Source organism: Haliotis rubra, unplaced genomic scaffold, assembly GCF_003918875.1.
Source record: "Haliotis rubra isolate DU_JTF1 unplaced genomic scaffold, ASM391887v1 Scf898, whole genome shotgun sequence".
NCBI lineage: Eukaryota > Metazoa > Mollusca > Gastropoda > Lepetellida > Haliotidae > Haliotis > Haliotis rubra.
The window spans coordinates 356166-382808 of NW_025767632.1; the positions used below are offsets into that span (position 1 = coordinate 356166).

General features: G+C 43.2%; 1 protein-coding gene across 1 annotated transcript; it reads right to left on the reverse strand.

Annotated features, from left to right (window-relative positions):
- Positions 1 to 1208: 1208 nt before the first annotated feature.
- Positions 1209 to 24825, reverse strand: LOC124263763 (A disintegrin and metalloproteinase with thrombospondin motifs 16-like). Its single transcript, XM_046698467.1, has 13 exons — positions 24147 to 24825; positions 22994 to 23199; positions 17410 to 17488; positions 16404 to 16576; positions 14141 to 14218; positions 9861 to 10018; positions 9466 to 9503; positions 8581 to 8695; positions 6640 to 6795; positions 5681 to 5819; positions 4275 to 4397; positions 2832 to 3072; positions 1209 to 2328 (listed from the first exon to the last, which is right to left on the reverse strand). Exons 1-13 carry the CDS (start codon positions 24223 to 24225, stop codon positions 2198 to 2200), a joined length of 1716 nt encoding a protein of 571 aa, XP_046554423.1. The 5' UTR covers positions 24226 to 24825; the 3' UTR covers positions 1209 to 2197.
- Between the last annotated feature and the right edge of the window lie 1818 nt (positions 24826 to 26643).

Sequence of the window (26643 nt, forward strand, 5' to 3'; positions counted from 1 at the left end):
TGAAATACATGTCACCTTGCCCAACCATCACGTTAGGTGTAACTTACAGCAGGAAGAGGGAAATTTATTTGATTTCAAAAGGGATTATTTTGCTGACATTTCCTGCAGAATGTGGGGCCTGTCAGCCACTGAGCATGTCCTGATAAACCCCTCCTGTGTGTCTGTCAGTGCCATCACATAGTAGACATCCCTGGTGTATGTCGTGGGGGTAGTCACTGGCAGCTGAGGCTGGATATGGATGCATGGGCGGAGACATCGTCTCGTCCCTGCTGCTAGCAACACATACAATACTGGTCAACTATTTCCGCTGTGTGATGTGTGTAGGATCAGGCCCTGTGGTGAAATAATGTGCAACAATGGCAACCACTGTCACACTGAATAGTGACAAGTTTGTGGAATGACTGGCATTTCAGGATTGTCATTCTCAAATACCTGGGTACCCAATTTAAAAGGAGATATAAACTTGTGGAAAATGCGGTCAGCGACGTGGTTTTGTTGGAGTATTGTTAAAATCGACTCCCACATTCTCTTCCAAATACCTGGTGGTTTCGTAGTCATAGGCGCGGCAATTTGCAGTTCAGAGTTGTTGCATCCTTTGGGCACACCAGAAATGTTTGATTGTAGGTTCTAAAGTTGGTTCGCGCTGAATATGTTTCTAGGTTTGTCAGCGCTTTACAGTTGAGTGTGGGATTCGCTAAAGTGGTAAATGTCCCAGACGTCCATTAAGATTTCACCAGACAGTAATTTAGCTGACACGCCGAGTTACAACTAGAATATGACCACCTCCGTGGTGTAGTGGTTAGAGCGTCCGCCCGGAGAGCGGAAGGTCGCGGGTTCGATCCCCGACCGCGTCATACCAAAAGACGTTAAAATATGGTACTTGTTGTTCCCTGCTCGGCCAGGCAGGGGTAAAACAGTGGGTACAACAAGGACTGGTCGGCTCGGAGTCAGTATAATGTGTCTGAGTGGGGTATTTATGCTTAACTGCGGCATGGTATCTCAGTGGGCTAGCACTATAAAACCAGCTTATGTCTGGCAAGCAGCCGCACCTACACATACACACGCATGCACGTCGTCATATGAGCGAAATATTCTCAAGTACAACGTTAAACCCCGCTTCACCTCACCTACAACTAGAATACCCTCAAGCGGCCTTAATATAAACCCAACTCCCTCAACTGCTCTTCCCAACAGCATTACACACAAAAACCAGTTCTGACAATGAATTTATTGACATGGTATGAATGACACTAGTATGGAAACAAGATAAAAATTATTGCACATGGTCAGAGTATTTCAGCACATATTAAAAATATAAAAAGTATTAAAGACAAAATAAACAGTCTGAAATAAATACTTACAAAGTGGACGGAAGAAAAATTTACACCTGCTTTCACTCGGTCTCTCACACATAATTTACAAATATAATATCTATGATTATTCACATCATAAACACAAGGCAGTATGGAATGTTTTGACAAGACTGGCCAGTCACTGATGGCAGCAGCAGTCGCCAGCAGCAGCAACAACAGTAATTGAAGACTTTCGTACATTCTGAGAGATGTTCTTCATATCAACATTATTCTTCACGATGTCATTAAATAGAATGAACAAAGATTCTTGTTCAATGTAAAGGCAGTGGAAAGCAGTTTGAATTAATTTTAAGGTTAGTTTTAGGATATTATTTGGTTGTTCGTCGCACTTTAAGTCCAAACAATGCTTCGTGTTCTTTACGCACTTGAAGTAAGCATTCAGTAATATAGATTATCATGGGGCTATGTGCTTTTGTATTACCCAAGGAAACATTAAAAACTTTTAAATTGGTGTCATGGAGTTTTGTAAAATGATCGCACAGCTTCTTGTGCACATGTCAATCTGGACTATCTGCGGGCGATAGCGGTTCTGCGCACTGGTGTCCCGAGAATGCCTAGCAACTGGAAACCTGTCTACTTCTGCTGTTGCACTTCCGGTCTACAAGCCGTGCTCTAGTAGTGAATGGAAACGCGGATATTCAAGCTGTTCCTTATCGGGTATCCTAGCAGATTTCTTCAAGTAATGTACAGGTTGTACGAGCAAGCAAACATGTTCAGATGTCATTAATAAAACTATCGCGCATTGATTGGATGTTATGCACAAAGTCGTTTCGACAATTTGGTCTGTATGAAACGCACTCCACATGAAAACCAACATCTCGTCTTTAAAGTCTCCGTCGTCTGAATACGCATGTCTGACAACAGTACTTCCTCACGGCTCTGCGGCGACAGACGCGCGGGTTGACTTTTATCAGCCCCTCGCAATATGTTTTGTTCTGGTCGGCAAGGCATTGTCCTGCAAAGAAACATATATACCATTGAACAGGAAGGCCTGAATTACTGGAGTAGCTTTTATTGTTTAATACAGTGAGAGAGTGAGTATGGTTTTATGCCGCTTTTAGCAATATTCTAGCAATATCACGACGGGGGACACCTAAAATGGCCTTCACACATTGTACCCATGTGGGGAATCGGACGCTTTAACCACTAGGCTACCCCACTGCTCCTACCTTAATCAGCCGACTACTATCAGGAATGGACCATCAAAAGGCAAAGCAATGGGAGCAACTATCATGCTATCCACTACTGGCTACCCTGGCCCATCGTAATATTGTTACATTATCACTATTATCGTGATATCGTTTCCTTAATGGCGTTGAGCAAAACTAGTGAAAATTAAATCTAATGATACATGTGCCATTGCAGCACATTTTGTGCTGTAGATTCTAATGTTATATCGTATCTGATCAAATTTCTTCTTTTTTTTATACATATAAATACTAGTTGCACCCTCCTTACCTCTCTGTTTTGACGATCGTCCCCTGTTGCGGCCCCTTCTTCCGCCGGAAATCCTGCTGAGTTGTCGTCTGCTGTTGTTCTGACGTCTGCGACCCTGACGGTTGCCTGGCCGTCTCAATCTGGACGTTCTTCGGTTGGTACTCTGACGACGGTTGGTCTGTGACGGTGTTCTAGATATCTGCATTCTACCAGTTGGGCGTCGTCCGTATGGATTTGTTTGGCAAACACCTAGATGACACACCTGCAAAGACGTAATAAAAACGGATACTTATCATTGCTGGGTCGCTATGTCCATCGTTATATATCCTTGCAGTCCCCACCTTTACATTTGAAAACTAATGACGCTCCGATATCTACCCACCTTGCCCTCTCCATTACTACCCCTAAACCTTGTTACACCCCGATATCTACCCACCTAACCCTTGTTATACCCCGATATCTACCCACGTAACCCTTGTTACACAACGATATCTACCCACCTAACCATTGTTATACCCCGATATCTAACGACGTAACCCTTGTTACACCCTGATATCTACCCACCTAACCCTTGTTACACAACGATATCTACCCACCTTGCCCTCCCAATCACTACCCCTAAACCTTGTTACACCCTGATATCTACCCACCTCACCCATGTTACACAACGATATCTACCCACCTTGCCCTTGCTACATCCCGATATCTACCCACCTTGCCCTCTCCATCACTACCCCTAAACCTTGTTACACCCCGATATCTACCCACCTAACCCTTGTTATAACACGATATCTACCAACCTAACCCTTGTTATACCCCGATATCTACCCACCTAACCCTTGTTACACAACGATATCTACCCACCTTGCCCTTGCTACAGCCCGATATCCACCTACCTTGCCCTCTCCATCACTACCCCTAAACCTTGTTACACCCTGATATCTACCCACCTAACCCTTGTTACACAACGATATCTACCCACCTTGCCCTTGTTACAGCCCGCTATCCACCCACCTTGCCCTCTCCATCACTACCCCTAAACCTAGTTACACCCTGATATCTACCCACCTAACCCTTGTTACACAACGATATCTACCCACCTTGCCCTTGTTACACCCCGATATCTACCCACCTAACCCTTGTTATACCCCGATATCTACCCACGTAACCCTGGTTATACCCCGATATCTACCCACCTCGCCCTTGTTACACCCTGATATCTACCCACCTTGCCCCTGTTACAGCCCGCTATCCACCCACCTTGCCCTCTCCATCACTACCCCTAAACCTTGATACGACCCGATATCTACCCACCTTACCCTTGTTACAACACGATATCTACCCACCTTGCCCTTGTTACAGCCCGCTATCCACCCACCTTGCCCTCTCCATCACTACCCCTAAACCTTGATACGACCCGATATCTAACCACCTTGCCCTTGTTACAACACGATATCTACCCACCTTGCCCTCCCGACACGTGGTTCCTGGCAGCGCTGTGAGGTACGAGTGGGTGCGGCAGGTGAGTCCATTCTCCGGGTCCTTGCACCACAGCTGACCACACATGACCATCTTCAGGTTCTTAGTCTGTGGAGAACAAATGGATTCCATAACCATGTATTTTCATTACGTTTAAGCGTCAACACAAAGACATTAACGTAACCATTTTTGGTCAGAGACCAAATGAGAGCTTAGCGCGATGTGTGACAGACATCTCTGACAGTCATTTCACAACGTCGTGTTGAATTTTGATGTGTCGAATACGGTTGTCTCCAAGCAAAAACGTCCCTTGTTCTTTATTCATCGATCTTCGGTTGTACCAAAAGTTGGATAACTCGAATAATGTACCAAGGTCCCTTCAAAACTAGTTGTTGATTAATGAAATGAACAAAACCCAACATTACTCACGAATAAACACCAAAGGCCCAGAATGTCACTCTCTTTATATCCTACTTTTATCGAATTATTTTGTATCATATTTTGATTGTACTTATGTTTATCTTCGGAAGTATATTTAGTTTTAACTTATTTCGGGGGTGTTTAAATCCCCACCAAAAAGTATATTCTGAACATCAAAATCAGTTTGCTGTGCACTCTTACTGTGAACGTAAGGGGCTGCCATAGCATTTGAAGCAAATAACTTATTGGCAGAGCCGTGCTACACATTTCTGGAGTCGGACATAGCTCAGCTCGGAACATTTGAAGCCCAGAGCCCTATTTATCGAAACATGATCATAGAGTTTACACCCACGCTCAAGTCTGAGGCCATTCCTTATTGAACGTACATGCTTGTTGGTCTTACAGCAAAGCTACCAACACGCATGCGCAATCTCTACTAGACACACGATCTTTGAAGAGGGCGCTGATATGCTGAACCAGATAAATGGTGCAATATTTTCACAAGATTTAAACACACAGCCAAAGAACCCAAACCTGCAATCACGTAAATTTCAAGTTTTGGCTGAGTTACCTAATAGCTTTTTCAGGGCTACTGGCAAAACATATGTTTTTGTGCCGAGACGAGTTAGACTTTTGACACAAGTGTTTGCTTGCTTGAAGCAGATTGAGCAAAGATTTGCACATTTTATCCCGACGCGTGTTCTATATAAACAAACTGATTTGTCAAGTTGTAAATTGCTGTGCTGGAACAAATAAATCATAGCAATTTGCAGCTATATAGTTTCAGCTGATACAGTTATTTCCCATCACACCAGTCCAACTACCGCGGCGATCTTGTCCTAAGGAAATAGCCAGGATTATTGTTTCAAACCCTATTCCGGCTCGACATAAAATCACACAGCCGTGAAATTCCACTTGTTTCTTGTGCCAATACTCGAGCAAAATAATTCATTTTATCAAGCATAACTTACCCCGCAGAATTCTGATTTTTTGCCAAATATAAGTTTACACTGTTGATCAGCTGAGTATTTTTGTCCCGGGGGTAGTCTCTGCAGGTTGTACTCGTAGTAGACGGTCGGGGTGTCCCGCACGCATGCCGCCTGTTCTGACCTGCAACAGAGGGATAGACTTGTAACACCGGAATGCCTCATCACGGTGTATGTGCGCCCTGTATATGGGATAGAGGCATTCATAGGCCTGAAGTGTACATACACACTAGGTCATAATGGTGTATACTGTCTTCAGATGTTGAAGTACGGAAGTACAGCACCATCCAATCATCGACAGCAATGGCAACCGATCCAACCAAGTGCCTTCAACCAGCTTTGTGGTTTTGGGTCATCGCGCCGAATATCCGAACTCGAGAATCATGCCGCCATACAGCTGGGTTATAACTAGGTAATGCTATTATCAACCAGTAATGTAACTTTCACAACTTCTTGGACGTTGTTCTCGTGGGTTGCACGAAGGTATAGGTGAGGTGATGTGAAATGGTTTAACGTCGCACTTAAGATTATATCGCTCATGTATGTGTATGTGCGGCTGCTTGTACTAGCCCAGACTGAAGCTGGTATTATAGTGCTAGCTCACTGAGATACCATGCCGCAGTTAAGCGTGAATACCCCACACAGACACATCATACTGACTTCGAGCCGACCAGTCCTTATTGTACCCAGTAATGCCGAGCGCCAGACAGGGGCCAACAAGTACCATATTCTAACGTCTTTTGGTATGACGCGGTCGGGGATCGAACCCAGACCTTCTGCTCTCCGGGTGGACGCTGTAACCACTACAGTACGGAGGCGGTCCCATAAGGTAGAGACGCGCTGTCCTCCTACAAGTTGACAGCCGTGATATGACTTGAATACTGTTAAAAGCGGCGTTAAACCCAACTCATTCACTCACTTTACCACCATGGTCAATGTCTTACCCGAGGAGTTTCTTCATCTGTCGGACGGAGCACGGGGAGAAGTAGAATGCATTCTTGAGTTTATTGTGCTCACTGGTAGTCTGGGGCGCCATGATGAAGTTGTCCTCGGGAGGACAGTCCTTGTTTTCCTTATCCCCGTCGTGGCTGGCTCCCAGGCTGAGGACACAGAACACGAACTTAGACATGTGGAGACAGATGTCAGCTTACACTGTGGTGTGCAGGGTTCATGAATGGGATGTTCAAGGCACCGTTAGATTGTGTAAATAAGAGGGGTAACAACAGTGTCAGCACCACGAACATTTCCCTGCAACAGGATTCTATTCATTACTGTAGGCTGGACAATTGAAAGTGTGCATATGAACCAACAAATACAAGCGTTATTCAAACTTTACTATGCTGAAAATATTGCCGAAACTCGGCAAACTAAGGTTCTGTACTATGATAACCGTCTCAAATTCATCGTCGTCAAAAACGGTTTGTTGTTTGTTTCTGTTTGAGCCAGTCGTTTATACACTACTTTACACATAAAACTGTCTACATATGTTGTTTGTTTCTGTTTGAGCCAGTCGTTTATACACTACTTTACACATAAAACTGTCTACATATGTTGTTTGTTTCTGTTTGAGCTGTTTGAGCCAGTCGTTTATACACTACTTTACACATAAAACTGTCTACATATGTTGTTTGTTTCTGTTTGAGCCAGTCGTTTATACACTACTTTACACATAAAACTGTCTACATATGTTGTTTGTTTCTGTTTGAGCCAGTCGTTTATACACTACTTTACACATAAAACTGTCTACATATGTTGTTTGTTTCTGTTTGAGCCAGTCGTTTATACACTACTTTACACATAAACCTGTCTACATATGTTGTTTGTTTTTCTGTTTGAGCCAGTCGTTTATACACTACTTTACACATAAAACTGTCTACATATGTGTTTGTTTCTGTTATGTTGTTTGTTTCTGTTTGAGCCAGTCGTTTATACACTACTTTACACATAAACTGTCTACATATGTTGTTTGTTTCCAGTGTTTATACACTTTGAGCCAGTCGTTTATACACTACTTTACACATAAACCTGTCTACATATGTTGTTTGTTTCTGTTTGAGCCAGTCGTTTATACACTACTTTACACATAAAACTGTCTACATATGTTGTTTGTTTCTGTTTGAGCCAGTCGTTTATACACTACTTTACACATAAAACTGTCTACATATGTTGTTTGTTTCTGTTTGAGCCAGTCGTTTATACACTACTTTACACATAAAACTGTCTACATATGTTGTTTGTTTCTGTTTGAGCCAGTCGTTTATACACTACTTTACACATAAAACTGTCTACATATGTTGTTTGTTTCTGTTTGAGCCAGTCGTTTATACACTACTTTACACATAAAACTGTCTACATATGTTGTTTTTGTTTCTGTTTGAGCCAGTCGTTTATACACTTTGAAACTGTCTACCAGTCGTTTCTGTTTGATATACACTACTTTACACATAAAACTGTCTACATATGTTGTTTTCTATGATTACACAATGTCATTTTAGAAAGTTTGGTCAGTAACATAAAACTGTCTACATATGTTTGGAGCCATTACACTTTCCTAGTAAATTTTAGAAATAAACTGTCAGCTAGTACTTTGATTCTAGTACTTTTGTTTGGTTGAGTCCTATCCGGGATTCGAACCCACACCCTCAGAGTCAGGCACCTAATCGCCAGCACACAAAGTCAACCGAACAGTACTAGAATCTGTACTTTACTAGGAAAGTGTAATCCCAAATATAACATGTTTGTTGTTTTCGCCTAGGTCCACAATGCGGAACCTCACTATGTAATGGAGTCATACTAAAGTGTTGTTTGACATCTAAAGCGGAATCTACTATTCAGTTGCCATATCATGTGTATCATGTGACAGACACGACAATGACGTCACTGACCTATGTGCCAGCTCGTGGGCGGCGACCTTGACGACCTGGAAGTCCCCTGGGTCTGCGACCATAGATGCGGAGTTGCCGTCACGGGTGTTGCAGACTGAACTAACATAGGCCATACCTAGAGGAAGACAACATCACCATCACCACCATCACCATCACCATCATCATCACCATCACCACCATCACCATCACCATCACCATCCCACACATTTTTTGAAGACGGTACCACTGTAAATACTCAATATTACTTACACCTCTGCCTGTACCCAACTCCATTATATTTTCCCGTTGCTTACTGTAAGGGGGGCGGTGGGGTTGCCTGGTGGTTAAAGCGTTCGCTATTCGAAGACCCGGGTTCGATTTCCCACATGGGTACAATGTGTGAAACCCATTACTAGTATTCCCCGTCATGATATTGCTAATAGCGGCATAAAACCCAACTCACTCACTCACCTTACTGTTTTTCTATATAGCCCCAAAGAAAAGAAGGCTAGATTTTCATCAGGGTGTGTGGGCCTCACTTTTCAGCATAAAAGGAGTCTGTTTGTTATTATAAATATATTTTTTCAGACTTAGCGTTAGTACAAAACTTTTTCTAACGCCTCCATATTAATGACAGAATTGTAATTAGCTGGTTCTCCCTTCCTCATGGAATTTCTGGTATTCCTGTAAACTTCGCGAACAAGCAGTTGTAATAATAGCAGATGGGCGACCCCTCTAAGAAGCCCCCCTTACCATTACTGGTATTACATTGATACAGTATTTATCACTTAAGAGTTGTATACGCATTAGTTATATTGCCCCACCCCACCCCCGTGTGTGTGGTCTTATTCGAGACGTATACCTATCACTACCCATATCTACTTCAGTGATTACGTTAAGTCTTACCTCCGAGGTCGATGCTGGCTTTATTAACCAGGTGATACCTAGAAAAACAACAGAAGTCATTGTAGAAGTGCTATAGATTGTCCTTAGAAATGGATGTGGAACATGCAGATTTATAGTGCCATACTGAGCATACATTTGATAGGAAATGGGTATCACGTTTCACATAAGACTATGAACACATGAAGGTAAAATGCTTCCTGAGCTGGTATCCTCAGTGGAGTTTGAAGCTATAACTTCAATAGGGTTTGAATTCATTTTCTTTGAGCTGGAAGAGTTTGCTTGACATTGTACACGAATATTTAACTAATATTTTATAAAAGAGGTTATAAAAACGCTGTGGTGGGTTGGGGGTTGGGTCGAACCACCTGGAAGCGCCACTGTAATGTACGGCTCACCCTGTGAAGGCCATGGCGTGGTCATATTTGGGCAGGTTCTTCTGGTCCTTCAGCCATTTGATGAAATACTTTAGGGCTTTATGTGCATTGACTCTTCCCTCATCCCGACGTCGGGACCACTGTACTAGATACTCGAGCCATGCGGAATCCTGCCTCGACTGAAACATATATCGTCGTCATCATCATCATCATCAACCATCATCGTCACCATCATCATCAACCATCATCGTCACCACCACCATCATCATCATCATCCCACACATTTTTGAAGACGGTACCACTGTAAATACTCAATCTAACCATCATCGCCACCATTATCATCAACATCATCAACCATCATCATCATCATCATCATCATCATCAGCCATCTCAACCATCATTCATCATCGTCACCATTATCATCATCATTAGTAACCATCATCGTTGTCATTTTCGTCCCCATCATCAACCGCAGCAGAAGCAGCGGGATCATTATTAACAAACACCATCATCATTATTATCATCACCGTCGTTGTAAACATTTCTGCAAACTGTGTCAGCACTTCCAGAACAATCACCGGCCACCTGTCACGATAATAAATACATGTTCTGTGTACGGAGGTAACTTTTATAGCATACTACTCTGTGCTACAATATTCCAGTGCCGATTCCAGCCGTCATGTCATGTGGAATGAGCGATCGTAATGGTGAAATTAATATCCAGAAATTGTTTTATTATATTTAATCTGGCTGGCGGCGATTTATCGATTATCAATTTGTCAGGTCTTTAAGCACGAACATTTTTGTCGGGTGGCGTATCGCATGTTGTACAACTCGAAACTACATCAAAGTAAAGGTCATAGTTAACTTGCTGGAGGCGGCTGTAGTCGCCATTGTTGACAGTATTGATGATGTAATTGATGGGTTTGTCATTTATAGTACCGATATTAGCAGCAAAAGCTACACATAATTTGTTGTGCGTGTCCCTGGCTCGCTTAGTGAAATGTCCTTTTTAAACAATCTGGCTTATTATATCAGCAGTCCCAAAGCAAAAGAGATCCCAGATAAGTTTAATACGCAATCTTTAAGTATCATTTCTCACGGTGTTTTTCTTATTATGCGTATTTGCGCCCTCAGTTTGATTTTTAACGTCTCAGTCAGCCCTGTGACGGCAGTCTTTTAATGTCTCAGTCAGCCCTGTGACGGCAGTCTGTAAATAATCGAGACTTGACCAGACAATCCAATGACTGACATCATGGGCATCGATCTACGCAACAAGGATACAATGACATGAATCAACCAAGTGGCAAAGTCTCACCATTAGGTACCGTTAAGCGCCTCTTACGACAAGCATGGGTCCCTGAAGATCAATTCTAATGCGGATGTTCATCATGTTTAATGTTGATTGGATGGCATGTACCCCACTTACATTAATATGTCCGAGAAGTGACTTGAGTTGAATTTTTAAACATTTATTCTCCATGGTCTAGGATACTGAGTTCTATACCGATAGCGCAGTCGTGAACTTGTAATGAAACCACCCAGACTTGTAACTGTCATTATCATTGTGGACTGAGAAATGTCAGTCACCGGGTCAAGGTTAAGACACAGCTATTAACTGCGATGCCGCAGTCCATCATTCCGTAGTAGATACTAGGACGGCAGTAGACCATTGGACCCAGTAACGATGTTCATGATAGAAAATATGTAGCCGTCACAACAAACAGAGCCGTAATGGCCTCGTAGAGGTTTGTAGGTCGAGAGATAACGGTGTGATAGTATAGGATGCCTTGGATTGGAGGCAGACCATCGCAGCAGGTGCGCTCTCCAGGACTGGGGTACATGCTCCTGGCAATGTTCATCCCTCAACCTGCCACAGGTGATTGCTCGGAATGGTCATTATCCCATTGAAGGAATGTACTGGGAAGTTGGTAAATTGAAACCATCTTGCTTTCGATGAAAACTGATGACGAACAAAGAAGATCCACTCGTACTTGAAGACAACCTGACACTCTTCACCCCTGGGGGTAAGTTAATGACCGGATCTGCCCTCATTGTTGAGCAGCACATGGCATCACACAAGTTCGCCATGTTCGTATTTCCCAAGGCGTCATGGCGCGAATCTAGGCCTACTCATTGTTTATGGCCGTACGGACGAGGGGAAAGGTTTTACAGAACTCGGTGCACGTGTGTTGATGAGTCTTTAATGTCAAACACGTTGATAAAATATGATGCAGTCATCATACTTATCATGAAGGCGTTTGGGTTTGCACAAATGGCGGGGCAAGTTGTAACGGCCACCGCTAAGGGACCGTTCACAATTTATGGGTGGGGGTGGTGTGTGTGTGTGTGTGTGTGTGTGTGTGTGTGTGTGTGTGTGTGTGTGATGATGATTTTTATGGAGAAGCATGTACAAAGTGAGTGGACCCCCCCTAAAAGTTACATACAAAGTAAGTGACCCCCCTGCATGTCATGTACAAAATCAATGACACCCCCACTCGCCTTCCCATATTTAAGCATAAGTTTTAAATATAGTTATGTACAAAATTGCTGACCCCCTAGTACATGTGTACAAATTGATGACTCCCCTACCTCCCCAGAACAAAATGGGTGAGGACACCCCTACAGGACCCCCACCCCCACCCCTTTAAAATCATCATCACCCCCTAGCCATAAATTATGAACGGTCCCTAATAGAAAAGTTACTTTGAGGCAACCTTTACAGCCTTGTCAATCAAACATGCTTGCAGGCTTGCTTCCCTATGTTACACGGGGCGGCGGGGTAGCCTAATGGTAACAGCATCCGCTCGGCACTCTCTAGACCAGGGTTCGATTCCCCACATGGGTGAAGTGTGTGAAGCCCATTTTTGGTGTCCCCTGCTGTGATATTGCTGGAGTATTGATAAAAGCGGCGTAAAACTCAACTCACTCACTATGTTACACAGGCCACAACGTCATCTGAATCTCCATCATATCCAGGTGTCTCGAAGATTTGCTTTCATATATTTGAAGCTGAACAATTGGTACCACTCACATGTATGTTGTTGGTGTTGCAAAGATATGTAACATGGCTCGTTGAAAGAACAGAACACTGTTCTGTGTTGCAAAGATATGTAACATGGTTCGTTGAAAGAACAGAACACTGTTCTGTGATGCAAAGATATGTAACATGGTTCGTTGAAAGAACAGAACACTGATCTGTGATGCAAAGATATGTAACATGGTTCGTTGAAAGAACAGAACACTGATCTGTGATGCAAAGATATGTAACATGGTTCGTTGAAAGAACAGAACACTGATCTGTGATGCAAGGATATGTAACATGGTTCGTTGAAAGAACAGAACACCATTCTGTGTTGCAAGGATATGTAGCATGGTTCGTTGAAAGAATGGAACACTGTTCTGTGTTGCAAGGATATGTAACATGGTTCGTTGAAAGAACAGAACACTGTTCTGTGTCGCAAAGAAAGCACATGTAAAGGACTGCTCTGTAAGGATATATGATATGCTGCGTTGATTGGACAGAACATGTAAGAATATGCTTTAAAGGGACGTAATCCATGATGTTACGTGAGAGAACGAGATCTGAAATATGGTGAGGGTTTAAGCATGTGACTCGTATGAGGTTGTTTTGAATATGTCTTTAATAAAGTTGGATTAATAGCAATACCCCTCCCCCGACACTCGCACACACATTACACACACATTACACACGCATTACCCCTAATTTCTGGGCTGACTGTGCAACGTGAGCATGCGACACAGCTAATAGGTTTAACCTTCGTCAGTCGCAGATCTGGTTTCCCTTACATGCGCTGACGCTTGGTTGAGTTATAATACGTAATTTACTAGACGGGTCCAAGTCTGGTCATTAGTTTGTATAACTGGTCTGGTCATTGATTGGTCGAAACATGTCACTCTTCTCGGGTGAACAGAACATGCTCTGCTGCTGTATGAGGTCATTCAACCACAATGTGATGGAGCAGTAAGTAAGCTCACGTCAACCCTTGGCAGTGTAAACATTTGGAGTTGGTTTCAACTCATGAGTTCAGTGTACAGCCAGGGTAAAGATCCCGTGACCTACAGGAACCGCCATTAGTCATTACCACGATTGGCGGATCCCCCCCTTGGAAAATGACTTAAGACCACATAGAAGATTTGCTTTACGCGTTGGCGGAGCCAATTGGGGTTCAGGGGTTTTAGCCTGGATCCACCCATGCCTTGACCTTGACCTTAAGCCAAGACGCTAGGTACACTGGCCTGTGTTGAATTATGGTCGGAGTATTGAAAGTAGTGCCTACCTCTGACACGAGTATTCCAGAGATCTTGACTGCAATGGATAACTCGGGGTCCGCGATGGTTTTAAATCTTTGGTCAACCTGTAAAACAGAACATGTAATACAAGATCATACAACACTTAGTTCATATTTTTTGGTTGTTTCCGCCACACTCAGCAATATTCCAGCTATATGGCGGCGGTCTGTAAATAATCGAATCTGGACCAGACTCGTCTGTCTCGCAGTCCCTGAACCATATTATTTTCCCTACAGCCTAGCCCTTCCTGCAATGAAAAAGCCCTAAATGAAGCAAGTCTAGATTTCTCCAGGTCTGAATCTCGGTTCTCTCTGGGGCTCCTTTTCAATTTAAATGGGTTTATTTTCTACAATTCAGAGACTAAGCGTTTAATCTAGGGCCAGACAATCCAGTGATCAACAGTATGAGCAACGATCTACGCAACTGGGATACGATGACATGCATCAACCAAACGTAGTTCCTACTGCTACATGGCGTATTAAGGTAGTAGATAGGGAACCAGTACACCACAGGGGGGTATAATTTAGTACACAATGGTACACAACACTACATTTTAGGAATACTCAATACAAAATGATTCACTCCAGCGTGTAACTATGCTTTGTATGTATATAACCATATCTTGTTTGGGCTGTGTAATCTGAAGGTGTAAAACATTCCCGACAGAGGGCGTGGCACAGTTTGTAATCACCACATACATTATCCAGGGAGGCGGAGGAGAATGTGATGAAAGCTCGCATCATCAGCTGATGAGGTATTAGGCTACCTGGAGGTAGTAGGATCCAAGGTTACGTGTTGACTGGCGACGGATGGACTAACATGACGGACAGTAATTGCCAACAACACAACCAAATGTCAGAAAAAATCGCCCATACTAAACCCAGCTGTGCCTGACGATAAACCCCCCTCTGTGTTTGATAACTTGTCAGAACCCGGATCTCGCCCTGCTATCCATCATCCCGCCAACATCTGCGGAACAGGGGGCTATGAAAAGCTGATTTATAACTTTTTTTTATTTATAATGTATCAAACAAGCAAATTCCATATTCCAACTCAGCAGACTGCGATAGAACAGGTGGACCTCCTTATTATAGGAAACTTTAAGCAACATAAATACTCTGACATCAAGTGATTGCCACCGCACAGAATCAGGAGTTGTCATACATTTTAATTACACGTTTGATTTATTTTTGCAAAATATACACCGAACTTATAAAAACGGATACACTATCTTGTATAAGATCAACACTTCCGTGGCTTTACCGGTTTCCATTACGAATTACATCGTTTTTCAAACCGTCAGTTAAAAAACTTTCGGGACTTGTCATAGTATTGAGAATATATATTTCCGGGGTTTACACCACCCTCTGCATAGCACAGGATAGACGTCATATATTGTAATGTGGATGAGAATATGCTTAATAAACTGGCATTGCGAAATACCTAACGTATCCTCATAATAACTAATCTGACTTAATTACTATGAAAAACATTACAACCAAAACAACCAAAGGCAATTGTGCACATGAACTGAATCCTAAAATGACTTATAGCTTACACGTTGATTGACTGATGAAATGACTCCAGGTTGCCTAACAATGTATAGTTCCGCGTCCTTAAAGGAGGAGGAAGCTTTCAAATGTTTCCACAAATATTAGGGAGATACTGGAAAACAACGACTTCATGGCTGAGTTTAAAGTCACAAAGACTAAGAATAAGTCTACGACCAATGTTCGAAAACAATGTTCTTTAGAATATTAGACCTTTTGGAACAGGTCTATAACCTACACTGTGAGATCGAATACATTTATATACCCCGCTATGCTTGAATCCTATAATACCAGTTTGAACTGTAAGGAACGTACAATACGAAAAACCACCCTGTTAAGGCCATGCTGGACTAACGCTTAGTCCTTGAATACATATGATATTGATAGCAACAAGTTAGCCCATTTAAATAGAAAAAGAGACCCAATGAGTTGGGCGATTCAAAACTGAACCTGGGGAAATCTAGACTTGCTTCATAAAAGGGAGGACAAAGCAGTAGGGGAAATAATGTGGTTTAGGGACGACGGTGCGACAGACTAAGGCCATGCTTTTTATCTTTAAGTACTAGTATTATAGTATATATGTCGTAGTGTAGGAATTAAACATGGCGAGCACCAAAGCTTAGTGCACCATTTTAATTAATATAAACTTGCTGATGTTCAATCCTAATATGCTGGTATTTTAACCATAGTGACAACATACCATGGCGAACACCATCCCATAGTAGCTCCTCAGCATAGCCAGGGCTTCCCGCTGGGTACGAGTCTTCTCCACGTAGTGCTGGTAGATGGCGTTGTCAACCACGACCAACACTTCCACTTTGGCATCCACCTGGTCCACGACGGAGCGTTTCCCACGACGATGTAGTGACGTCACTGTCAGGGACATAATACAAAACAGTAAACATGTCCGTTGCATTGGCTAGTCCTGTTTTGATTCTTGTTCGATGAAAAAGCTCAATTGTGTCTGATGAAAAAGGTTTACATAGACAGAAACAATTCTCCTTATCCCAATGCACAAGCAGTTGGTGAGTGAGAGAGATTTGCGACGTCATTAATACTTGTTAACGTTGGTTGGCTGGTTGTTAACGCAATTGGGATACGATGACATGTGTCAACCAAACCACCGAGTCTGACCACCCGATCCCGTTAGTCGCATCTTACGGCAAGCATGGGTTACTGAAGATCAATTCTAACCCGGATCTTCACTTGATAACGACTGGGGGTTATTTTCATATGGTATTCTTGTGTAATAAGTAAGTGAGCGAGTTTAGTTAACTCCGCTTTCAAGAGACTTTCAGTTATATGACCAGTGTCTGCTAAATGTGGGAGGAGAACCTGGAGTAGTACGAGTATCACACGTTTAGACCTTTCGTGAAACTCACAAGCACAGGCATAGTGCTAACAAACTGGGATTATAGTCGTTGTGAACCGGGAATTGAACCCACACGCACAGATCTCGGTCTACTCAAGGGAGACAACTCTGCATTGCAGACTGTGGTGCCCGACCCGACTACCTCGTGGAAAACCTGGACTTCCATCAGGACAAACTACCGACAGTGCCACCACTGGTCAGACACGTGGCGACACAAACCGCCGCCAAGAATAATTTGGTGTAATCTGCATTCAGTGTTTGAGTCTGTTGGTGTATGTTTGTTTTTCAGTGGTAGGTCTATGACCGAGTAGTCTCGGACGGAAACGAGACTTACATGCAGTGGCGACGTTGTCATCGTCGACGTTGTCGTAAGCCGCATAACTGTCTGAAAAGGCTGGTACATCCGCTGGAGGCTGAAAGACAACGATATACTGCAGACTGGTGAAACAATGGGCAGTGTCCAGGTCATTGGGACACAATGAAACGAAAGTGGGTCAGGTCACAGAACCTACCCGATCTAATTTATTCGCCTCTTACAACTAACGGGGTGGAACTAGTACAACCATGGACCCAAAACGTGTTCGATGTCACACAGAAACATTTAGACAGATTACTGTAAACAACTATCACTGCAAACAGTCAATATGATAAAAAATATCAGGGGATACGGATGGGGAGCTTTTGGGGAGTGCACACTATTGAGAAAAGGAGGGGTGCTCACTTCATTTTCACCCGAGTTTCAATGGTCATTTAACAAACTTTCAGCTCAAAAAGGGGTGTGTGGATCCGCCCATGAAAACACTTTCCTGAAACAATATCCTAAAACAAGACAATTATCTCATCTCACGACTATAGGAATCACATGTCGGCCATTTTTCACAATTTTAGTTTTCTCTTGTTTCTATGACAACAGTGGTTGACGGTTTTAACAGAACACTGCCACTTGTTACCTACATCTTCATCAAATGTTCTTTGCGGGCAAGGTGAAACCGCTGTATAGGAACATGAGTGATAAGCACTTCCGGCTCGGACGTGTAAATCAAACCAGTGTTACCTCATCTGAGAGCACATGGCACCCACAGCAACCTCTACAGCGTGGCTATCTCCATCAAGCGTATCAATCCCTGTCTGGCTATGTAAAACATGCCTTTTGCCTCAGCCATGTTCGCGTGTAAAAATATAATGTTCTGTTTATTGTATTTTATCCATAAGTAGATCAAAAGAGGAGAACAGGCAGTTGTTTTGTTCAGGATTTCAGTATGCATGTATTCAAGTGGTCATTGGTCACGCAATTAGACACCTTCTTATAATCATGAACGTGGTCATAGCCTAAACAGCCCAAGTTCCCTGGCCTGTGTGTCTGCAAGTCTGTGCACACTGCAACCGGAAACGGCCGTGGCGTATATTACAGATGCTCAGACATCACGTGACCTTAATAAAAGCCAGCTTTTGTTGTGTCTGTGTTTCCGCAGTAAGGTCAGACAGACAATACGCCCTGGCGACCGTCAGACGTCTGCGGCAGACGTTACTCCCTGGTGACTGTGGCAGACGACATTCTATTCGTCTAGACGTATCCAGCAGATAATACTATCTGACGTCAAATGACGCCCAGTACTGGAAGGGGCGGCAGATTTGTGTTCGATGTTTGCGTGCGTGTGTGCGTGCGTGCGCAGTAACGCGGAATAGGTTGCTTGGAGTTTGCAAATATAGTTCATCTGTTGATACTTCTGAAGCCAGTGCTTGTTGCCAAATAGCCCATTCCAGACTAATCTGCAGTAAGACATACAGCTCTAGATTCTTCAGTACCCACAATAAACAACCCGAATCGTCGAGACAGTTTAAAAACACACTTAACCAAGCGGCTAACACTTGGTACTGGAAGCAAAGTCATTCTGCATTCGTTGGACTATTTATATAATAAGCAACCAACAATAAACACACAATTCTTGCCAAAAGCATGAAATCTCTTCATGAAAGCGACAATCTTTGGTAAATCACAGACTGCATGGGATATTTTCGTTCACTGACATCGAATTCAATTTTCATAAGTGGTTGCTATTGGATTGAAACTGTTGACCAAGTAGGTTTTAAGTGAGGCAGATATGAAGATGGAACCACGCAACAGACTACCGGCTCGAACTCCACAGACCAAGCTTCCACATCAACCGACGTTGGAACAATTTCCTAAGAGTCAAATGTCGACGCTCTCCAGCCGCCTTGAACAAAGTGGCTCGTGGCAGCTTCAGAAAGCGAGACTCCGACAAATTATTTAAACTGATTGCCCTGTTAATGTACAGGAGATGTCCTGGGTAATCACCTCCAGAATGTATAATTGTTCACAACCATCTGATGCCACTTGACCTCGCGCTGCGCACGCCTCTATATCACCTTGCGCGTGCCTCATAGGCTCTCTCAAACAGTTCGGCTGTCGACACCGCAGAAGCTTCGCCAGAAGGGAGGTTACATCTACTTTGGTGGCCATTTTCAGAGTGACGTCATAATTCGAAACATTCCTTGAGGGTTCTGACTCAGCATGTTCAATCTGCACTACCATTTCGAGTTTGCGCATGTTTCCACTGAGCCTGATGGACGGTCGTCTGCTTCCGGTACGTTGTTGAACGGGAATTACCGTGACCTAGCATGACTAAACTGACCTTTCCGGGTCACGTCTATTGTACTATAAATCTGGTCTTAGCCGGATGTCTGGTCGGAGTGTGGGATATGTTCAATGTGTTTCTCAAATGGAAATACACTTATTTATACACCTATCCCAAATATCAAATAACTCTTTTTGCATAGCAGTCCACTTACACTTTAAAGCTAATGTGTTTGCAGACAGTGTTGATAGTCACGTGACCGGAAGTCACATTTATCATAAACAAAGAACACTGTGACTAGGTACTGACCGTTCTCACACGTCACCACACACTCTACGCCAAGACACGATGTAAAACCCAATTTCACCTCACCTCTACGCCAAGAACATGATCCAATCTATTAATAAGTAATGGAGCATAATTTTGAAAATTGATGTCTTAAAATTAAACACAATCACAATCCGTGTTCCCTCTTCTAAACCAGGCGTGGTCACTGGCCTATGTGTCTAACGACACGTAGAATCTCCATATCCACTTCAATACGAGTAGTCATAGTATGCTAAAACTATCCAGATAACGGACATTTTATCAAATGCGATTAAAGTGTTATCATCACGTCTACTTATTTCTTTGAAAGCGTCAGAACTGATTCCTGACAATCCTCAATGACAAGTACGCTGCTGAAAATTCAAAAACCACAGGGGAAGAGTTGGATACCGGTAAACCAGCACGGCACGGCTTCCTTCTCGACAAGAGGTGCGAGATCTCGTGTGGCACGTGATTCACGCTCACTATCGGAATGACGTAACAGGAACCTATGTGATGATATGTCACCCAAAAACTACATCCAGATAGTTGTGAGTGTTATCACGCCCTCGCTGACGGGATGGGAGGTGGGAATGGCACTCGCACTTCCTAGTAGAATTAAAAACACACGAGACATACTGTGTTAGTTATCCTTGATTTGTAACGTAAAACGTGACGCGTGTGTTAAAGTAAGGTTAGGCGGGCGACATTTCGAAAGGTCTTGTAAACATGGCAGGCATGAGCGCCGCTCGTGTGTTTAACGTCATTGTTATGCCATTAGATATGTCATCACTCGGAGTGGCGATGAGGGAGTTGGCTTAATGAACGGTGAACAATAATTGAGTTCTATCAAAACATGTTAATGTAATAAGGGTGGACGCCATTATGTGACATTCTAGAACTTGGGTGAAAGACGCAAATAAGGGCAGGATTATTGGTTTGTTTGTTTGTTTGTTTGTTTGTTTGTTGGTTGGTTGGTTGGATGGCTGGCTGGCTGGTTGGTTGTTTAACTCCGCACTCAGCAATATTCCAGCTATATGGCAGCGGTTTGTAAATAATCGAGTCTGGAGCAGACAATCCAACAGCATGAGCATCGACCTACGACATGATGACGCCAAAGGTTCCAAGGCTGCAAATCGGAGCGAATAAGCGGATCCTTGCATGTCAAGGGCGGGTAGTATACAGTGACATATATACAACACCCCCAGAACTCCGTTTTCCAATGTGGCTCTCGTTATGAAGACTTGAGCGCAGTTAGACCATGCGGACGTATCTTGAGTATGTGTGCCATTAATTAAACCTCATCCAATACCTGCCACAAAAGCCTCGTTCTCACCTCATTGCTGCTACGTTTCTGTTACAAACTCATAGAAGTTAATAACATTTTGTTGAACTAACGTACTTCGTGGTCGTAACCCAACCATTATTGCCCGTGTTATTTATTGGGTGTGAGATTGCTGGCGTTATCGTAGGGCCTGACGATGGTGCTCGTGGATGTGTAGATGAAGGCCATGTAGCCGAGGCTAGTGTTGATTTCGGCTCTTGAGCCACATATAACCATTGGTGTGCTGATAACATCTGGTGTCTGAGAACCTGGTGAGATTCGGTGCAGCCGATGCCGCATCATGACGGGTCACTGTGATCTATCGTACTGCCAGTTCCCTAGCCTTGCTCCAAGGCTGTACTGAATGATAGTCCAAGGATGTAGAGTAATTCTGTCCTTATAAAAGGCAAGTCTAGCTTAGTAGACAGATAAATTAAGAATGCCATTTTTTAATAGTGACATGTTGTTCCTATTAATATTATTGTTCTTATCTATATAATCTAGAAATGGTAATGTAAACAAATGGTTATTGGGTGAGAGACTTATGCAAGTGTACCATTTCCCGTACAGACTGCTACTTGAGTGTCGCGGCAGCAAATGCGGCGACGTGGCTGGAGGCAAGGAAGTAGCGCGATGCATCAAAGTCGGCTTCGTGGACGTGAACAATCATCGCGACATTAGTTCTATACAGATCTTGTGATAATGGTTAACGGGTTGCTGGGGTACGGTTATACGTCTGTGAATGTTAACAGCAATGGGTTTGTCTGTTGTGTGAGGTAGTAGTAGTAGTAGTAGTAGTTGTAGTACTACTAGTAGTAGTTGTAGTAGTAGTAGTGAGGTGAGGTGAAATTGGGTTTAACGTCGTGCTTGAGAATATTTCGCTCATATGACGACGTGCATGCGTGTGTATGTGTATGTGCGGCTACCAGACTTAAGCTGGTTTCTTAGTGCTAGCTCACTGAGATACCATGCCGCAGTGAAGCATGAATACCCCACTCAGACACAGTATACTGACTCCGAGCCGACCAGTCCTTGTTGTACCCAATAATGCCGAGCGACAGGCAGGGACCAACAAGTACCATATTTTAACGTCTTTTGGTATGACGCGGTCGGGGATCGAACCCGCGACCTTCCGCTCTCCGGGCGGACGCTCTAACCACTACACCACGGAGGCGGTCAGTAGTAGTAGTAGTAGTAGTAGTAGTAGTAGTAGTAGTAGTAGTAGTAGTAGTAGTAGTAGTAGTAGTAGTAGTAATTGTAGCAGTAGTAGTAGTAATAGTAGTGGTAATTGTTGTACTACTACTACTACTACTACTACTACTATCTCAGTAATTGTAGTAGTAAGAATAGATTGCATAGTGTTTGCAACCGTAGTTCATGTATATGTTACGAAACCACTACTTGATTGAGAAAGATGTTATAACTGTCATGTAGTTTTGTTATTCATTGTAAAACTCTGTTGCAATTATACTACATCGTTTCTGTTAAGATTCAGTTTGATAGTGGTGTGTTAGGTACTATATTTGCAACTGGATATTCCAGAGTATTCTGACCCAGCGTGTTACAGAATGTTCCAGTACAGAAACGTCTGGAAGAATATATATAATATATATCACTCTCCTGCCTCTGTCCTGTCACTTTTCACATGAATATTATCGATATAAAAATAGAGTAATTTGTAGCTTTCCTACCGTCATCATCACGTCCCCTTCTTCATAGATGTCGTGGTCGTCGTAGTAATCGTCATCATCATAGCTGACGTCGTTGGGTTCAAAGGGACGCACCTGCAGGCGGTACCTGTTTGCTGACAAATCTGATTTGCTCATGTCAACCAGAGTGTCAAATAGTTCCGAATCGGGGAATTCTTCATAATCAAGTAAATCATGCGTATCGGCACCTGAAAAAATAGTTTATCTGCCTAAATTCAAGTCTAAGTTATATCAAGTTAAAGTCAATTATGTCTTAGATCAAGTGAAAAAAAATCAACTTGAAAAGTGAAAACGCGATTAGCATTGGATGAATATCTGCCCCGTTTACAGTCATATAGCGATGTATTGTGTGAGAAACCCATCAAGCGACGCCTTCAAACCAAGACATCCATTGTCGTGGATCCCGTTAATTACTGTATATTAGATATTAAGCTGTCAACATGGGATGTCGCCAGAAGTCCCGACGAACGCTTCAGCAGGATTGAACAATATAGTCTAGCGACCGCCCCAGACAGGTACAACCGCCACCCATATAATCACATTACCTGTGCTCCAAATGAGGAAAAAACGCTGGAGTAGTAGACATTGTAAGTATCTTGGTGTGTTAATATACACCCTGTACCTTCTCTGGTGGTGTTTGAAGAATACAGGTTTATATCTAATAACAGTGTTAATGTCCATCCATTTCATATTTTAAAACGTGTCTCCTTTTTGTACATATTCTTACATACTCCCTGTCAGTAGTACTTTACTCGACTGTACCCACGGGGTCAGTGCGCCCTTATATAATATCAATCGTGTTTAAATTTCCACTTTCCTCTCTCGTGAATGGGGACTTGTGTAACAAAATGTTTGAATAGAATGATGCTGAATCAGCCGTTTAATGATACAATCAGGCTCTGTATGTTGGAGTACTTGATGGCCCAACTCCCCATCTCGATACTCAGTAACAGCTCCACTGACTTCTATGTCTCTAAGGCAATACTTTGATCACACGCACAACGCGTAGCAAGTGTAAAATAAACTGACCAAATTCATTAACAAGAATAATGAATGAAATTACAAATATATTTCCTAACTTTCCATAGTTTTTAGTTTTCTAATTTAGATAAATTTGTACAATGAGAAGTCTTACCTGGTTTAAGTAGAATAAGTCCGGTCACACAATGTGTTATCATAAGAGACGCAATAAGCAGAGCTGGAAGGGATCCCATTGTGGTCAGAGAATGTCCGAAGCGCAACGTGCCTTGAGCGTGTGTGTATATGGTGAAGTAAAGCGGGTTTCGAGGCAGAGATATAGCAGAGTCCTCTATACTGTCGGTGACAAACTACTGAGGCTGAGGGGAAGCTCTCATATTTATACACCATTCATGTAATGGTTTAATTGGCAGTTTGATATGTTTTCGCTTGATAACGAAAATTCGATAAGTAATCGATTATGTAGGATAATGTTGACACACAAGGAATGGTATTGGTTGCGCGAGGACACGCCCCATGTGAAAAGTTTCCGGAAAACTCGTCGCGGGGGGCCGGGCTTCATGACGTCACGTTCTTTGGGGGCGCAGCTTGTTTACACCTGTACTAGTGGGCTCAGGCTATAAACCTTGATAGAAACAAAAGTGACGTGCCATTTCTTCAGAAACTGACCTAGTTTCTTTGATCTGCTATAAGGCTCATCTTGCCGCTAAATGAACTTCCTCATTAATATCCCCGTCGGAGTGTCAGATGCTCTCAGTCCGGGCGAAGTGGTTGGCCGTGAGATATACGCTGGTTCCCCCCATAACATTCCGCTGTACTGTAGCAAGCACTCGAGTCTGAGTGGTGCGTTACTGGGGGTTGTGTCGGTGCGTCTAGCGTCTACCGGCGTTAAACAAGAGCAAGGGGTTTACGTCTTCAGCCTGTACGCTTATTATTACAACACCTCCACAATCTCACTGTAAAAATATAGCGAAATGGCTGTCGTTTTTGTCTAGATAATGGCACTTATTTGACCGCTTGCATCTTCCCAAAGTTCTACCAAACCCAAAGGTAAACTCGATGGCAATCTTGATAAAGAGACAGTTTTAGACTCAATTCAGCACCAATGGTGATCTGCCACCGGTTTGATAAACCTTGCATACCTACCTGTAGTAAGTGGGTACAGATGGGTGTCGGTGGATGGGGTTATTACAAGGTTTGGTACAACTCACCTGCCTCGGTACGGAGGCTGACCTGCCAGATCTCCGTGGACGTTCTCATTGAGATGCACCGATTCGCGTCTCAATCAAGTACATCATTAATCTGAAAGAATCACACCTGTCATCTAATGCTAGCAATCTCGTCTAATTCAGGTACAGGGAATCACTTGAACTTCAACAAGAACTTGAACTGCATCACACTCGAGTCACCATCTGTACCCAGCCAGTGTATGTACGGTGTGTATTTACTGTACCCATCTACCACGTATAATCTGTGATGAACTCCTGACCCTGTAACCAGGTAGATACTACAGTCCCTAGTAACGTGACAGAACAGAGTGACACCTGTACTCAGGTAGATACTACAGTCCCTAGTAACGTGACAGAACAGAGTGACACCTGTACTCAGGTAGATACTACAACAACTACTGACGTGACAGAACAGAGTGACACCTGTACTCGGGTAGATACTACAGCCACTAGTAACGTGACAGAACAGAGTGACACCTGTACTCAGGTAGATACTACAGTCCCTAGTAACGTGACAGAACAGAGTGACACCTGTACTCAGGTAGATACTACAGCCACTAGTGACGTGACAGAACAGAGAGACACCTGTACTCAGGTAGATACTACAGCCACTATTAACGTGACAGAACAGAGTGACACCTGTACTCAGGTAGATACTACAGCCACTAGTGACGTGACAGAACAGAGTGACACCTGTACTCAGGTAGATACTACAGCCACAAGTAACGTGACAAAACTGAGTGACACCTGTACTCGGGTAGATACTGCAGCCACAAGTAACGTGACAGAACAGAGTGACACCTGTACACAGGTAGATACTACAGCCACAAGTAACGTGACAAAACAGAGTGACACCTGTACTCAGGTAGATACTACAGCCACAAGTAACGTGACAGAACTGATTGGCACCTGTACTCAAGTAGATACTACAGCCCCTAGTGACGTGACAGAACAGAATTACTGAAGTAGGTAATACACCTCAGATAAGCTCATAGGTAAATACGACAGACTCTAGTAACGGGCAGAACAGAGTGATACCTGTACTCAGGTAGATACTACAACCACAAGTAACGTGACAAAACAGAGTGACACCTGTACTCAGGTAGATACTACATCCACAGGTAACGTGACAGAACTGAGTGACACCTGTACTCAGGTAGATACTACAGCCACTAGTGACGTGACAGAACAGAGTGACACCTGTACACAGGTAGATACTACAGCCACAAGTAACGTGACAAAACAGAGTGACACCTGTACTCAGGTAGATACTACAGCCACAAGTAACGTGACAGAACTGATTGGCACCTGTACTCAAGTAGATACTACAGCCCCTAGTGACGTGACAGAACAGAATTACTGAAGTAGGTAATACACCTCAGATAAGCTCATAGGTAAATACGACAGACTCTAGGAACGGGCAGA